We start from the raw sequence: 17,788 nt of genomic DNA on the forward strand, positions 1-17,788 counted from the left end.
GGTGAGGTAGGTGTCAGGTCTGGGGGAGGTAGGTGTCAGGTCCAGGTGAGGTAGGTGTCAGGTCCAGGAGAGGTAGGTGATAAGTCCAGGTGAGGAATGTGTCAGGTCCAGGAAAAGTAGACGTTAGGTCCAGGGTCGGTAGGTGTCAGGTCCAGGGAATGTAGGTGGCCGATCCAGTTGAGGTCAGCGCGTCAGGTCCAGGGGGGTAGGTGTCAGCTCCGGGGAATGTAAGTGTCAGTTCCAGGGAATGTAGGTGTCAGCTCCACGGAATGTAGGTGTCAGCTCCATGGAATAAAGATGTCAGCTCCATGGAATGTAGGTGTCAGCTTTATTGATATTTTAAGTTTTACACAGGGCATTTAAAATTGCATGAATTTCCCCGAAATGAATTTTATTTCATAACTTAAATGATCTGGAATTTACTGGTTTGTCATAAACTGGAAGCTTAACAACTCTTAGTGCAGCGGGGTACAAAATAATCCGTTTTACTTTATAGAATAAAGTTAACGCTTATTTATAGTTGAAATGGGTTCATGGCATGAATAATTATGTATTTAACCTGCCGACGATGGACGTTATTCAATGATCACATTGATCAGCAGACAGACAGACATAAGTGTTTATTGTCGAAAACTAAAACAGTTTCTTCACAATGTATAACATATATATAAATAGAGAGATGAAACAGTAAATTAATATGGCCACAATGATACATGGCATTTAGATAATACCAGAAAATAAATAGATGAGAAAAACCACACGCTCAAAAACACCAACAAACAATGCACAATGACTGGTATCAATAACAGATTGCATCATGCTATGCAAAAATAGAGGTATATACAATCATGTGCGTGAAGTTCGCATCGCAGCACCGTATCACAGCATCATCGCGGTGCTATCACCGCGGCCACGGTGCTAGCACTGAATCAACGGAAATTTACCAAAGCATATTTATAAGTGATAAGATTGTTTGTTTCATTGTTACAACTGTTTATAAATATATAAATTATAACATTCTTATCACAGTAATATACGAATGGCCTGGGGGGTTTGTAAGGCTAGGTGAGTTTTGGACATAAAGTCTGCTACTTGTTTGTACCACTTGTATTCTTCCTATGGAGAATAAACCTTGACACGAGAAAGTGGGCCACGGCCATCAATACCGCAGTGTAGCTTAGGCCATGCCATATGACTTGTCATAGGTCATTGGTCTGCGATTATATGCAGGCTGTGGTATTTTGGTGTATTTGGACGGACAACCTTGGCCTGTTCTATCATAAGTTAATCTTGTATAAGAGGTGATGCCTTAAAATGAGAAAGGGGACCACTGCCAACTTTACCATATCGTAGCCTAGGCATTGCCCTAGGTCATGGCATAGGTCACTGGTCTGCGATTTTAGGCAGTCTGAGGGATATTGTTAATTTAAGTGGATACTAAGGCCGTTCTTACATAATTTCAACAATGTAAAGCGGTGATACGGTGCTAACTTCACGCACATCATTCATTCGGGAGGCTATATTTGAGATATTTTTTATGCTCTTTTCTATATTATTTATTTCAGAGTTTCTTATTCTAAATGCGTAAGATGCAATAGCACATCTGAAAATAAAAGAATGAGCTAACTAGATTTTATCTTAATTAAAACTGGCTTAGAAATAACAAGTTTGTTAAACAAATAGATGTTAAAATAATCCGTCAATCCTAGTAAAGCACGGATTTGAGGTGATATACAAATCGATATAATCAGTAATTTGATTCGGTTAAAGCTTGGCAAATTTATTTTTTATCTGATTCTAAAAGCTTACAAGGCCGGGAAGCATATAAAAATGACCCACATCAATACCGTTGAGCTGCCCAGTCTGCACTAATCTAGCCTAGTGTAAACAATGAAAGATATCTAAGCCAAAGTATACGCCTGTATTGCCCCATTGAAACCAACACTATCTAGATAAGCCCCAAAGTTAATAATTCATAGGTTATATACCCATAATATTGTCTATGAGTTTGTAAAAGTAGTGTTCATTAATAAAGATTTTCCGCAGTAAAAACTTGACGAATATTGTTAGCGTTATTATTGAACATGTAATCTGTTTATTTTTCTAGTAACTTCCCTAAAATAAAAACAATCAGGATATTGTATGTTGAAACTACAGAGACGTACGTGATATATAGCCAAGCATTTTTTGGGATCTTATCGCACAAGAATCAACACCAAATCAAATCAGACAATCACAAACTTAAAAGACACTCAATCACAAACACAGCTTAAATAAATATATAGTTTTCGTTTATCAATACATGTAGCATCGCTTCAAAAAAAGAATAGTCCTATTTTTAAAAATGTTTTAAACATGACTCAAAGTGAGTATTAGCGAAACAGCTACAGACTCTCAACTGTTCAACTCAAACTAACTCAACTTAAGCACACCGGCACTGTTCCCCAGTTCCATCTTTTATTCAGTTATTACAACATACGGTGTGTAAGCTTATTCATACTTGCCCTCGGGCCTTGCCCATTCGGCGAGTGCTCCTAAAAGACTGTTAGTCATTTTAGTTTTATTTGGAGCCTAGTGCACAGACAGAATGTAACCCTGGTGTGAGTTACCCTGGTTCTTTTAACGTGCATCAGGGTATAGCACTGCCACACGGCACCCGTATGTAATGTCCCTCCCGGAAGACGATTTTTAGTTTGGCGGGGAATCGAACCTGCAGCCCCTGATTTACAGTCAAGTGTGTTACCACTAGACCACAGATCCGCCACATTATAACATACATAGTTCAAATTGCAACACACATAGTTCGAGCAAGCCTTTCAGACACGATCTGGCTTACTCCAGTCCTTCTCAAAACACAACTATTTACACAGAAATGTTCCAAATATAATCTCAAATTGTGGGTCGAACAGTGCCAATCAAGATGGAACAGCGCATATTTTGACAGGTTATTAAAGATAGTATGACAAAAACGTGCATTTCATGATATACTTTATGGATTACACGCCCATACATGTATGTTGCTGACAGTTACATGTCAACGACTCATGCATTTTTTTTTATATTTCAACCAATTACTCCTCAGTTAACATCTCCCCCTGAACCTGACCATTTCAAATATACATTGATTGTAGGCATTGTAAAATCTTTGCTACTTGATGTTTGTAAATCATAAATAGAACTTGAACTCTTAAAAAACTCAGTTGTTTTACCCCTTTATTATCAAAAATGACTCGCATTATGCGACACTCGTTCTATTCTTCATTTTTTTTTTTAAATATGTTATCATCTTAATTTAAACGCGTATGTAAATACAATATTGCATACTTCACTTGTCTGTATATTCAATATTTTTATATACACGTTTTCACTACTTTGCTCGTTGTCGTCCGCTGGAGGGGGTGATGATAACGCTGACCGTGGCTGGTGGTGGCACAAGGATCGTTGAGTGGCCACACTGGAACATGGGATCCTGCCAGCCCCAGTTCCGGCGGTCGGTAGCATCGTTGACATCCATGGAGACATCATGAAGCAGATCCATCCTGCCATGAAGAGTTGCGGAGAAAAACGAACATTGGCGCGGTAAGTCGCCGGAAATAGCAGGTCCGATTCAGCGCGATGGGTTTTGAGAAGACCCAAGATTCGTTCCAGCGCACCCTCACTGTCTTCGAAGTATCAAACCCGATAAACCGCCGACGGGAATGCCGTCAACCAGCATATGACGTGAGACGTCAGAACAAGATGTATATTGAGGCGAGGTAAAGAATCCATGTTTTTGTTTTCGTGTTTGTCGGTGAACGTGACGATTGTTCAAAAGAGAATGATTTGTCGTAGTGTGAATGTTTCAGAATATATTGTCCAACGGAACTGTTACGCAATCAAAGTTACATGGTCTGATTGTCTGATATTGACTGGAGCCATGGGAGCTTATCCATAAGTCCGTCAAAAAAGTTCATTGTAACCCCATAGAATCTATTTAATGACAAATTACATGTAATGTGGAATTCAAAGTATGTCTATGACGTCGAAGTACACATTTCAGTATTTTGGTAGTTAATAGTTAATTTCATCTCCACACTTTTCCCTCATTCGACTATATCGAGTACATAAGAATGACATTGCTCTTCAGACCTCCTACGTACAATAACCGTCTCACTCTATCCATCCCCAGTCCGTGTGGTACAAACTCTAAACCAGTGATGTAATCCTCCACACTTCCCTCTAAAGATACTCGTTTGATACTCTTTTCACTCTCGCTGCTGACCAGAAATGTACCGTTAGTATCTAAAACTATCCCTCCTGGACTTCCAATTGATGTTGTAAGAGAAACTGCCTCTACCTCACCATTGTTAGTGATTTCTTTAAGTCCAAATGGTTCTTTGCCTATGAGGAATATGGATCCTGATTCTTCATCAATTGCCGAATGAGTCCCTGCTGGCAGAGAACTGATACCAGTAAAGCAATTTTCATCGTGTCTAACTATCGTATACCCAGAAGCGTTTACTTCTTGTAAAGAGTAAGGATCACGTCCTACAAGTTTGACGACATTTTGAAAACATCTGCAGCAGTACCGGTTTGGATCTGTTTTAATTTCAATCCAATCGTTGATGTCTTTGTGGGGCTGTAAGAATTTTATTATTTGAGGCTGGCCTTGGAAACAAAGAAACAATTCTCCAGAACTATTACCTGTAACTTCCCATGGATATGAGTTTAGTTTCATTTCCGATTTGACATTTGTAGAATTCAAATCAACTAAATGTATCTTTTTCCCTGCACCATCTGTGACCGCTATTTTCTGTCCAATTGGACATATATCTCTAACGCTTATATCATCAGCGTTACCGTTTAGTGTCATTTTCTTAAGGAAAATAGGCATCCGCCTTTCTTTCGGACCGCATTGTAATGATTGTAATGTAAGTGAATTAAACATCCATTTGTTGTCATCTTCAAGAACTTGAACATGTTCACCAAAAAACTGTAGTTGTTCCGATGCAAGTTTCATGACAAGAAAAAGTTTTTCATAATCATTTGCAAGGTTACTGTTTTCAACCATATCTTTCCATCTCTTTAAGTCTCCCAAAACAGAATCACAGGAAGATTCTATAGTTTGAATTCTTGCGACTTCTTTATCCATAGCTTCCCGTAGTGTCTCTATATCTTTTTCAAAGTTTTCCATTCCCTTTTCAATGTTCGTTGCCGTTCTTTGTTTGATTTCCTTGAAAACGAGTGTCAGCTTATGCATTTTCTCTACAAATTCTTTAAACTCCGGTTTCTCGTTAATTGATGTGTCTGTACCTTTAACATTGTAAATGAACTCTGCACATATGCTATGTGCACCATCAATGCACTTGGAGCAACATAATTTATCATGTTTCTCACAATAATGAGTTATGACTCTCTGGTGAATCGTGCAGTTAAATGTATCGAGGTGTCCATCACTTTTCCTAAAGCCTTGTTCTCCAGCACCAGTATCAATCAGTTCATGGGTTTTAGTCAGTTTGACCTTACGATGATACTGGACGCATGTATCACAGAGATGCTCCTCACAATCAATGCAAAACTTCGTTGCTGGAACCTCGGTTTCTTCCTCCAAACACGGCCCACATAGCTTTACACGATCCTCAGTCTCTCCTTTAACTTTCCCACCGACAGAGTCCGCATTATCACTTGTATTCGCTTCTTTCTCGGCACATTCAGCCATTGGTTTGACAGGCTGTGCATTCGATAATTTCAATTTATTCTACTTTCGATTTTGAAAACGAAAGTCGTGAATTCCGGATACCTTTTCATGTCTGTAGTACATATATGCGAACTATTCATGAGTTTCTTCCCCTATCACTACGTTGGTTGAGGGAACTTTTACGATAATCAATGTGAGATATAACTAATTAAAACGACAAATCAGAATACATTAATATTAATATTATGTTTTAAATATCTAACGGGTTATACAGCTCAGTGGTATTGCTTATCTGAGCTACTAATTGGAACGTAACTCTCGAGGCGTATCCAGGATCTGACATTAGAGGGGTGCAACTTTCGACGTGCGTCCCTCCCCTTTGAACCGAAATAAATACGGTCTGAATGTGGCATTGGACGTTTGGAAGACCTCCGGGTATACGCGTATCACATTGTTGTACATGATGTTCATTACCATTGTGATTGTAATATTTATATAATTTTATTAATTAAAGGGCTGAAAAAATCACATAAAATCCATGTAGACCTTTTATCAAAATGGAAATCAAAGCACAGAAGTCGCTGTAAGACTGTCGTTGAGATAAGCGTTATGGCCCTGCAAATGCTTGGCCAAGGGATGAACCCTGAAAACGCGATTCCAACATACTAAGTGCGCAAAGGACACACGCCTTTCAACTTTCAAACTTAAAAATCACCAAACAAACAGGGAAATCTAGGCTTCCGAGCGGGTCACCAGCTCTTTAGATATATAACCCCGTTTCTCTCCCGAGCCGTTAAGAACAGGTCGAAGATCGTTTTGACCAGAAATATTAAGAGCACAGTTATTTTACTGTATCTATACCTAAATAAATAAATCAATAAAGTTTCAATGAAATAATTAAGTGATTAATCATTTTGACCTGGCCCTTATGTCTCGAAAAGTACCTTCAAGGGACAGGATCATGTTTTGTAAAATGCACTTATAAAATAACGTTTGGTAATATACATACTAAAACTAAGATAATGACAGCTGGAACCCTTCAACAAATGATGATACGTGCTCAAATATTAACTTTGAAGTCCACAATTTTGAATAACGTTAGTAACGCTTTTAAAGAAAAGGTTTAAAGGTTAAATTATCCCTCAGTTTTTTTTTATAAGAGTCCTCGTGTGCGAACGGTTTTGTTGTCAGTCTTCTTTTTGTGACTGTACCGGCGTGGAAACGCTCCTTACTTAAACCAGGTTTAGCACGTTATTGCGAGAATACAATCACTACGGACATGTATTGTGCTTCATTTTCACATATTTACAATCAAAATAAACCGCGTGTGAAAATTGAGAAAAGTTGAATCTTCGCCATTCAGTAATCTATTTCTACAATTTGCTGTATGCCAGTGGTGTAATTGCTAACTATACAGCACAATGATGTATATGATCAACTATAAATGCAACTATCAACAATGAAAAACAGTATTATGAACCAGCGGTAGCATTAACACTCAAAATGTATTAGACGTTTAGAGATTTTGTTTTCAAATATAAATTATTTACATAAGAACATAAATAATTACTAAATTTATGCTTGATCAGTTGATCTACTGTAGGTATAATAATTAAATTTGTGTTTTGAAATTCAGGAGAAGCAAACAATGTTTATTTCTGACTCGATTTGTTTAAGAAATTACGTACTTTGTGATTAAATTGTATAATGATAATAAAATATGATAAATGAAAACAAATAGTATATTGATGATAGACACAGGTGTACATGTGTTATCATTTCATAATACTTATGTAAGAGCTTTCTCAAGTCAGCAGTACCAGTGATGACGATCTCAAGTTTTACACTTTGTCGGCCGTTTGCAAAGAATTATTGAAATTGAAATTATGGACTTAAATATTTTCAGTAGACTGGTATTGAGGTAATACCACTCCCCACCTCGTTCGAAGTATAGAGGGTATATTGCATTGCACGTGTCGGTCAGTCGGTCGGTCTGTCCGATGTTAACCCGACAATGTCTGGACCTATCGTCATCTTTCTTGACATGCAAAGGTTTAAAAATTGAAGCCAAAATTGAAAGTCTAGATGAACTATCAACATGGGGATGTTTTGTTATTTATTTGTTCTCACTAAAAGCTATTTATTAGAAGATGGAATTTATTTTTCATCGGGAACTTATTTATAATTGTACGGGGGAAAATATTCATATCAACAATGTAGTAACAGTAACTGTGGTTTGGAGGATTTGGTAATACCGTCTGAAGTGATCCTTGGTAAACACGTCCGAAATGATAATTGGTAATCCCTTCTGAAATAGTCATTAGGCCAAATAAAAAAATAGGTCTGTTTCAGGTTACCCGACCGACCCTATTTTTTCCCGCCGACCCTAACCTATTTCTCCCTGAAAAAAAAAATGTGATTTGGGTACGAACAGCATTTGTTACGAAATGTATGTACGTAAAGTTGACAATATTAGAGTTGGATTTCTGAATGTATTTACCGTACTTCACCTAAGAGTTTGGACACCTTAAAATAATTAATTTTTCGCCCACCGAATTCATAGAAAATAACCATTTTTACATTTTATCTACATGTATGGTAAACCTGCCTTTTTTCTTCATCTCTGCATTTTAACACTTATTAATTTATTAGTAGTTATCAATGGTTATTACGCCTATAAGTGTAACTTCTTCATCAAGTTAATTAAAATCTCATTCAACCCAATTTTATACATGCATTGAAATGAATAAACACCTTTTATCGGCTTCAGATCAAACAGTCACATTGTGTGACGTCACATAACTCTCAGTTATACCCACGAGGATCTCATGGAGAGCATGGATATTGCTATGCAGGATTAATGTTTCTGAGTGGTGTTTTCGATTGTAACTTAAGTATTGCATTTCTAACTTTAATTCATTACATTAAATAGTTACCTGTAGCATTGAATGTGTTGATTTTTATTGTTCTATTGATGTCACAATGAGTATTACTGTACGATTATTGCTTCATAAAGTCTATATTAAAAGTGTGGTACATGTTTCAAAGTTTATTGGCGGATCGTTTTACAAACATGTCATGTCTGTGTTTTCTTAATCTCTTGATTGCCCGTGTTGTTTCTTTAATCCTCCATTAAATATATCACTCATCATTTTCAACAGGCAATAAATCGTTTAGGATTGGTAGTAACTAACTAACTTATCACAGTGATGTATTCGGTTAGGTAATCTAGCCAGGCATTGTAATGATAAAGATCAATAATTTTTGTCTGTGAGACTTGGCAACTGTAAAAGTTACAATCGATGTCCTTTGGGTGTCCGAAAATTAGGTACCTAAAATAAATTATTTTTGAAAATAATAATGGATGTCCGAATTTTTAGATTGTCCGAACTCTAAGGTGAATTACGGGTAGTTTGTGCTTGTGTGGCAGGTATATTTTAATTCTTGAACTATATTTTCTTGTCAGATACAAATGTGTTAGATACTTACTTTCGGATTGATATGTCAGACTTAAGTGTGCAATTTTGGCAATAAAACCTGCATGTTACTTGTTCTTCAAACCTGAACCCCCAGGTCCTCTTGACAGCATTGCGGTTTCCTTGGCTGATGGCTTATATGGTAAATTTGCTGTCCCACTTTTCATGTAATTATGTTACAGGGAGGTTAGCATTCTACACAGGGTGATTGAAAGCAAAAGGGTGCATAAAAAAAGTAAAACCGTTCCTGGAAAGTCTTAAATAATAGCAGAGTGATGTACCATCACGGTGGAGAACCCACGTGACTTATGTGGTAAAGTGCACGGCAACAAATGTCAACAAGCCTCGATTCAGGTAAGGTTGTTAAAGAAAAACCCCGCATTTAAGAGCTCTATCCACGGTAATAAAGAACTTTCTCTAATATTCTAAAGTTTTCCTGAAAATCTTGACCAACTGATTTCTCAGAGTTGAAATCTAAGGCAAAGTACACGGCTTTTGACAAATCTATCGCTTTACTTCATGTAAGCCGTAAATAATTCATACACAAATCTTATTTTAAGCAAATTTTATGTATTTTATAGTTTTCAGCGTGTATTGTTGAACTTCGTTATTTCAATAGCGAAAATGAACTAAAACCAAAATGATAAAGTACACGGACATTTTAGGTTGATAAAGTACACGGTCGTTTACAACCTTCAGAGTATATACTCATTATTTCACTGTATTCCAGTATTTTGCCGAGTTAAAATACTAGTAACGTTTTGATGAGTTTAACATTTTATTGAGATAAATAGCAAAACGTACTGTTACCAAATGGTGCGCTTTCAAAATGTTCGTTTGTCTTACAGTACTGAAAAAAATGCTGTGTAAAATTAGTATGAACACGGATTGAGCATAAATCATTTTCACAAGGTTTAGAGATGCATTGTTGTCATTTTCCCATTGATGTCCTATAAACTCTTAACTGCATGTATCTTATATAATTCAGCAAGCTTTGAAACACAATTATTTTGTAATCACATTTCAGCCTTTAGTCTAGAACATTCTAATGTTCCATGCTCAGCTCTTATCTAGATGTTCAAGTCTTAGTCCTAGCCTGTAAGTTGGTAATATAGTGTGCTCTCATTCCTCCTTGCTGTTTCCCATCTAACTCCGAGCCTCCATCTTTACAATGAGTTCCTGTCTGTATTGTTCGAACGACCGCAGTTTTACTGATGTAGATCAGATAATATTTGTTCAGACTGAACCAAATAAATAAATTCAGCGTTATCTGAAAGGTATGAACAATATGCTTAAAATGTGGAAATATATATAAACTAATTGTGATGTGCCTATTTTATTGTTTTATATAACATCAAAATAGGAACATTCATGAAATTTATAATCACCACAAACGGGCCGCTAACTACAGAGATGTTTTATTCGCCGTCAGTCCAGATTATAATTTATAAGTAAAACTATCTGATTCTGTATTAATCTGCATATTTAAAAGTAATCGAACTTATAATGGCAGACTTTCTCTTAAATTATCCCATAGACTATCTTTCAACTCCTCATTAAATATGATTGCTAAATATTTAGTTATTTAGGTGTGCGTTATAATGCAAAATTTATTGATACAACTTAAATAAAAACTAAACACTATACATTCTGACTTCACGAATAGAAAATGCTTATATAACTATTAGTTTGTAAACCGCACTCTACTTTCAAACATAAACTAAAATTACCGTGTACTTTATCATCCTAAAATGTCCGTGTACTTTATCAATTTGGTTTTAGTTCATTTTTACCTTTGAAATAACTAGAAGTTAAACAATACACGCTGAAAACTATAAAATACATAAAACTTGCTTAAAAGAAGATTTGTGTATAAATTATTTACGGCTAACATGAAGTAAAGCGATAGATTTGTCAAAAGCCGTGTACTTTGCCTTAGATTTCAACTCTGAGAAATCAGTTGGTCAAAATTTTCAGGAAAACTTTAGGATATTAGAGAATGTTCTTATTACCGTGGATAGAGCTCTTAAATGCGGGGTTTATGGTCTTTATTTCACAAAAATTCTCCAAGTATTAAGAAAGTTATCTTTAAAAACCTTACCTGAATCGAGACTTGTTGACATTTGTTGCCGTGCACTTTACCAAATAAGTCACGTGGGTTCTCCACCGTGATAACTTAGATGAAATCCAACCATCATTGTCAAAGTATTTAACCAGACAAATAAAGAATGTTTCCTTTGAAGCATGGAACATGTTTAAAAACTACTGATAAACCTGAAAATTGATGACTTTTATTTTTGTTACTTTCTGAATCAACAGTTACTGAAATCGATATATCAAAAAAATAAATAAATAAAAATAAAAAAATATTCCGACCTACCTACCCTATTTTTTTTTGGCAGCGTTACCTGAAACGCACCTATTTTTTTATTTGGCCTTAATAGCTGGGACTAACAATCCTACTCTCATTCAAAAGTAATTCCGTCGGGAATGATAATTGATAAACCCGTCCTAAACCCATCTAAAATGGTCTTTGGTAAACCCGTCTGAAATGGTCATTGGTAATCCCGTCTGAAATGGTTATTAGCTGGGACCAATAACAATCCTACTCTCAATCATAAGTAAACCCGTCCGGAATGTCATTGGTAAACCCGTTTGAAATGGTCATTGGAAAACCCGTCTGAAACGGTGCAATCGTGTAAATCAATGTATTATACTTTTACATTTTTCTGAATATGTATTTCATTTCGCCTGCATACAAATAATTGCATTAATTGTGTTGTTTGTCTGTCACTATGTGCACTTGAAATAAATTGTTTCATTTTGGCTACATGGCCAATGGTCTACAATTCAGCTAAGGTCGCGCTCATTCCAAAAATGAATAAACATATTAAACAGATTTGTTTTATCTTATCAGAGTGTGTGCGAATTTTTTTCATAACGGGTATGTGCTTTAAACTTGTGTCAGTAAAGCAATTAAAAAGAAATCCAAAGCTGTTGAAAAATGGATTGATTTGCTATTTAATAAATGACTAAATTTTACTGAAATCTGATATGGAAAAACACGATTGTGGGTTAAATGAAACTTAATTGCATTGATTTTTTTTAATTTATCTTGAAGCTTCGCAGTCATACCGACTTTACAAAACCAACATGGTGTTAGATCTCTTTAAAATTATCAACACAGATTTTGTAAAACGTTTGAATGTCCGTTGTCAACGAGGCCTTATCTGGCCTCGCGTATAAATGTTGCAGGATTAGGAAGTTTCAAGGGATATCATGATATATTATGATTGTAGGTTTATAGGTCATGATTTAAGGTATATAGGTTATAATTGTTGATTTATAGGTCACGCTTGTATTGTCACGATTGTCAGTCTTTAGGCCGCGATTGTAGGTATATTGGTCACGATTATAGATCACGATTGTAGGTGTATAGGTCACGAATGTAGAGTCACGATTGTAAGTCTATAGGCCACTATTATATCTCTATAGTTGACAAGTTTAGGTGTATATGTCGAATGTATGGTCACGATTGTAGGTTAAATTTTCACTATTGTAAGTCTAATAATCACGACGGTAGGTCTAAAGGTCCGAATTGTAGGTCAAAAGCTCACGACTGTAGGTCGATAGGTCACGAATGCGGGTGTATAGATCACGAGTGTATGTCTATAGGTCACGAATATAGGCCCATAGGTGACGAATGTAGGTGTATAGGTCACGAATGTATAGGTCACGACTGTAAGGTTACGATTGTAGGTCTAAAGGTCACTATTGTAGGTCTATAGTATAGGGTAAGACATTTTGTCTATAGGTCACGATTATAGGCCCATTTGTCACGAATGTACGTGTATAGGTCACTAATGTAGGGTTACGATTGTAGGTCTATAGGTCGATATAGTAGGTCTATAGGTTACGATGGTAGGTCTATAGTATAGGTCGAGGTTTTAAGTATAAAGGTCACGAATGTAGGGTCACGATTGCATGTATATAGGTCACGATTGTATGCATATAGGTCACGATTGTATGCCTATAGGTCACGACTGTATAGTCACGAGTGTATGCCTATAGGTCACGATTGTATGCCTATAGGTCACGATTGTATGCCTATAGGTCACGATTGTATGTCTATAGGTCACGATTGTATGCCTATAGGTCACGATTGTATGCCTATAGGTCACGATTGTACGCCTATAGCCTAGGTCACGATTGTATGCCTATTGGTCACGATTGTATGAATAAAGGTCACGATTGTATGCCTATAGGTCACGACTGTATGGTCATGATTGTATGCCTATAGGTCACGATTGTACGCCTATAGCCTAGGTCACGATTGTATGCCTATTGGTCACGATTGTATGAATAAAGGTCACGATTGTATGCCTATAGGTCACGACTGTATGGTCACGAGTGTATGGTCACGATTGTACGCCTATAGCCTAGGTCACGATTGTATGCCTATAGGTCACGATTGTATGTCTATAGGTCACGATTGTACGACTATAGGTCACGACTGTATGGTCACGAGTGTATGTCTATAGGTCACGATTGTATGCATATAGGTCACGATTGTATGCCTATAGGTCACGATTGTACGCCTATAAGTCACGAGTGTATGTCTATAGGTCACGACTTTATGTCTATAGGTCACGATTGTATGCCTATAGGTCACGATTGTATGCCTATAGGTCACGAGTGTATGTCTATAGGTCACGATTGTACGACTATAGGTCACGATTGTATGCCTATAGGTCACGATTGTACGACTATAGGTCACGATTGTATGCCTATAGGTCACGATTGTATGCCTATTGGTCACGATTGTATGCCTATAGGTCACGATTGTATTCCTATAGGTCACGATTGTATGCCTATAGGTCACGATTGTATGTCTATAGGTCACGATTGTACGCCTATAGGTCACGATTGTATGCCTATAGGTCACGATTGTATGTCTATAGGTCACGATTGTATGCCTATAGGTCACGATTGTATGCCTATAGGTCACGATTGTACGCCTATAGGTCACGAGTGTATGTCTATAGGTCACGACTGTATGTCTATAGGTCACGATTGTATGCCTATAGGTCACGATTGTATGCCTATAGGTCACGAGTGTATGTCTATAGGTCACGATTGTACGACTATATGTCACGACTGTATGCCTATAGGTCACGATTGTACGACTATAGGTCACGATTGTATGCCTATAGGTCACGATTGTACGCCTATAGGTCACGATTGTATGCCTATAGGTCACGATTGTATGTCTATAGGTCACGATTGTACGACTATAGGTCACGACTGTATGGTCACGAGTGTATGCCTATAGGTCACGATTGTACGCCTATAGCCTAGGTCAAGATTGTATGCCTATTGGTCACGATTGTATGAATAAAGGTCATGATTGTATGCCTATAGGTCACGATTGTATGACATTAGGTCACGATTGTATGGTCACGAGTGTAGGTCTATAGATCGCGATTGTAGGCCCAAATGTCACAAATGTAGGGTCACGACTGTAGGGTCACGACAGTCTATAGGTCACGAGTGTATGGTTACGATTGTAGTCTATAGGTCATGAGAGTAGGCCCAAATGTCACTCAAGTAGGTGCATAGGTCACGATTGTATGGTCACGAGTGTAGGTCTATAAGTCACTTTTGTAGGCCTCTTAGTCACGATTGTATTGTTACGATTGTAGGTCTATAGGTCACTATTGTAGGTTTAAATTTTAGGTCACGATTTGAGCAAGGTCTTAGTGTTGTTGTTTTTCTTTTTCAATGGAAAATCTGATATTTCTTAACTTGCTTATTGATTATACATGGTAATTGGTGTTACCAACGATGTGAGTTTTAAGAAATACTTTTGTTTAATATTTGTCCTTTCTCGATTCAAACTGATGCCACCGTTTAATTTTGGGGAATATTTTTTTGTCTTCTTTAGTTTTTATAGTTTCTTAACGTTTTCTCCAGTTCCAAAGCGGCCAAAAGAAATACATGTTAATCTTTGTTTCTAATAATGACATTTCATTCTTTGCAGCCAAACTTATATGGAAAGTTACTCGTTTAAGTGGGATCCAGGGGCATGCTTACCATGGGAAAGTTTTAATTTGAGGATGCGCCTAGGAGCGTTTCCGAATATATTTCAGACTAACCATATTTTAGAAAAATATTTTCAGGGCTGGGTGTACATTGTTTCAGAGGTATTCGGCAAACTAGTCAGAACTATTTTATATACAAAAACATTTTCAAATTGCTCCGTGTTCTATATCCTTAGTTTCCTCAGCAGCGTCTACGATTTACACGATCTGTTTTTTAAAGGATCTCAACTACGTGGTTCTTCGAAACGTGAGATCAACATTACATAATTATATAGATATTGAACAAAACAAAGCCTTTCAACAAACTTAACGAACAGCCCCCGTACACTCTTTATTTATCAAAGTTCATGTAGTAAATCACAAGTAAAAACAACTAAGTTTCAGATGACTCGTACATAATATATATATAACAAAAATGAAATCATAAAAGATATATTGAAGACTAAATGTGTCTTGCATCGCTTCTTATATTCGATATATATTTGAAATGAATACCACATCAATATGTGTTGCAAGTACATATTTTGTAAAAAAAAGCATTCTGAAGAAATTTCATACTGTTAAACACACAGAAAGCACATAGAGCACTATCCGTCACCTACGAACTTGTGTCCGTCACTGTTCTATATAGAATACATGAAAATAACATTGCTACCAATGCCACCCACGTACAATAACCGCCTCTGCTTATCAAAGCCAAGTCCATGTGGTTTAAACTCCAAACCAGTGATGAAATCCTCCACACTTCCCTCCACCGTCACACGTTTGATGCTCTTTCCGCTCTCGCTGCTGACCAGAAATGTTCCATCAGACTCCACCACGATTCCCCCAGGATCTTGTATTGGTTTTGTCAAAACGATTGTGTTTACCTCGCCATCTTCGGTGATTTCTCTCAATCCAAATGGTTCTTTGCCAATGAGGAACATAGACCCCGTTTTTTCGTCAATTGCTGAATGTATATCTACACAAGCAATGCTAGACAGGACACTTTCTTTATGTCTTATTCTTGTTATTCCAGAAGCGTCCATTTCTTGTAAAGCGTACGGATTGCGACCTTGAATTCTGACAACATCACGATAGCAGCGAATGCAACACCGTTTTGGATCGGTGTTAATCTCAATGAAATCATTAATGTCAGTTAGAGGGTGTAGGTATTTTCTTATAAAGGATTTGTTAAAGAAGCAAACATACATTTCCCCGGAGGAATTAGCAGTCACTTCCCATGGATATCCTCTCCCTTTTATCTCCAAATTAGTTGCAGACTGACTAACGTTTACCAAAATAATGCTGGAAATACTGGAATTTGCGACCGCTATATGTTCTCCTATTACACATATGTCCCTTACGTTAGAAGTTCCATTCAGCATTATCTTTTTTAAAAGATTTGGACTGGGTATTTCCATTGAAATGAAATGCATTGATTTAAGGGTCCATTTGATATTTCTTTCCAGAGCACGAATAGACTCGTCATGGAATTCGAGTTGCTCTGTTGCAATTTTCATGGCAATGAATAGTTTTCCATAATCTTTCGCCTTTTTAGCATTTTCAACGAGATTTTTCCACTTACTGAGTTCTCCCGTAATGGAATCCATGGACGACGCTATTGTTTTTATCCGTCCAACTTCTTTATCGGCCATCTTTCTTGCAGACTCCATTTGTTTCTGAAACTGTTCCATTCCCGTTTTAATGTTTGTCGTAGCTCTATTTTCATTGTCCTGAGCCTCAACTACCAAATGATGCAGCTTGTCAACGAACTCTTTGAAAATCCGATTCTCTTCTATTTTCTCAGCTGCTTCGTCAACTTTACAAACACTGTCTCCGCACATGGTGTGAATCCCGCGTACACACTTAAAGCAACAGAGTTTACCATGTTTCTCACAGTAATGGGTTAGTTCCTCTTGATGAATCGTGCAGTTAAATACATCAGCTTTTCTCTCCTTTTCCTTGGAGCCTTGCACTTCAGCACCAGTATCAACCAGTTCGTGGTTTTTACAAGGCTTCGCTTTCCGATGATGTTGCACACAAGTCTCACAAAGATTTTCCTCACATTCAACACAGAACTTCGCCGCTAGGAACTCGGTTCCTTCCTCAAAACACGGGTCACATAGTTTTACACGATCCACAGTCACTCCGAATGCTTTCCCTCCGACGGAGTCCGCATTATCACTTGTTTCTGCTACTTTTCCCCCATTTTCAGACATTTCTTTAACCGGTTTTTTTCTCGAAAATTGTAACATCTGATATCTTAAATTTCTTCTACTTTTGACTTTGAAAACGAAAGTAGTGATTTCCGGGATCCGATAATAGCACCGAATGTATGCATGTTTATAAGTTTAGTATCAACATATTGATTGTAATATTTATTTTTGTTAGTTAATTGGGCAGATTATAATATGTACATAAAATTCAAACTCGTATTCATTACACTAATTAATGCAAATATAGTATAAATTATTTTTTAATGTCGTATCCCTGTGTCGTATGTTTAAAAAATAAACTTTCACCAGAATTCACAATGGTAAACATAGCAAAAT

General features: G+C 36.9%; 2 protein-coding genes across 2 annotated transcripts; both read right to left on the bottom strand.

The window, feature by feature from the left end:
- Nucleotides 1-3,367: 3,367 nt before the first annotated feature.
- LOC128243966 (tripartite motif-containing protein 45-like) lies at nucleotides 3,368-5,698 on the bottom strand. The gene is made up of 3 exons (XM_052961987.1): nucleotides 5,038-5,698; nucleotides 4,140-4,428; nucleotides 3,368-3,539 (listed from the first exon to the last, which is right to left on the bottom strand). Exons 1-3 carry the CDS (start codon nucleotides 5,696-5,698, stop codon nucleotides 3,368-3,370), a joined length of 1,122 nt encoding a protein of 373 aa, XP_052817947.1.
- A 10,179-nt stretch (nucleotides 5,699-15,877) lies between these two features.
- LOC128243967 (uncharacterized) lies at nucleotides 15,878-17,455 on the bottom strand. The gene has a single exon (XM_052961988.1). It carries the CDS (start codon nucleotides 17,453-17,455, stop codon nucleotides 15,878-15,880), a length of 1,578 nt encoding a protein of 525 aa, XP_052817948.1.
- Nucleotides 17,456-17,788: the final 333 nt, after the last annotated feature.

Source organism: Mya arenaria, chromosome 8, assembly GCF_026914265.1.
Source record: "Mya arenaria isolate MELC-2E11 chromosome 8, ASM2691426v1".
Classification (NCBI taxonomy): domain Eukaryota; kingdom Metazoa; phylum Mollusca; class Bivalvia; order Myida; family Myidae; genus Mya; species Mya arenaria.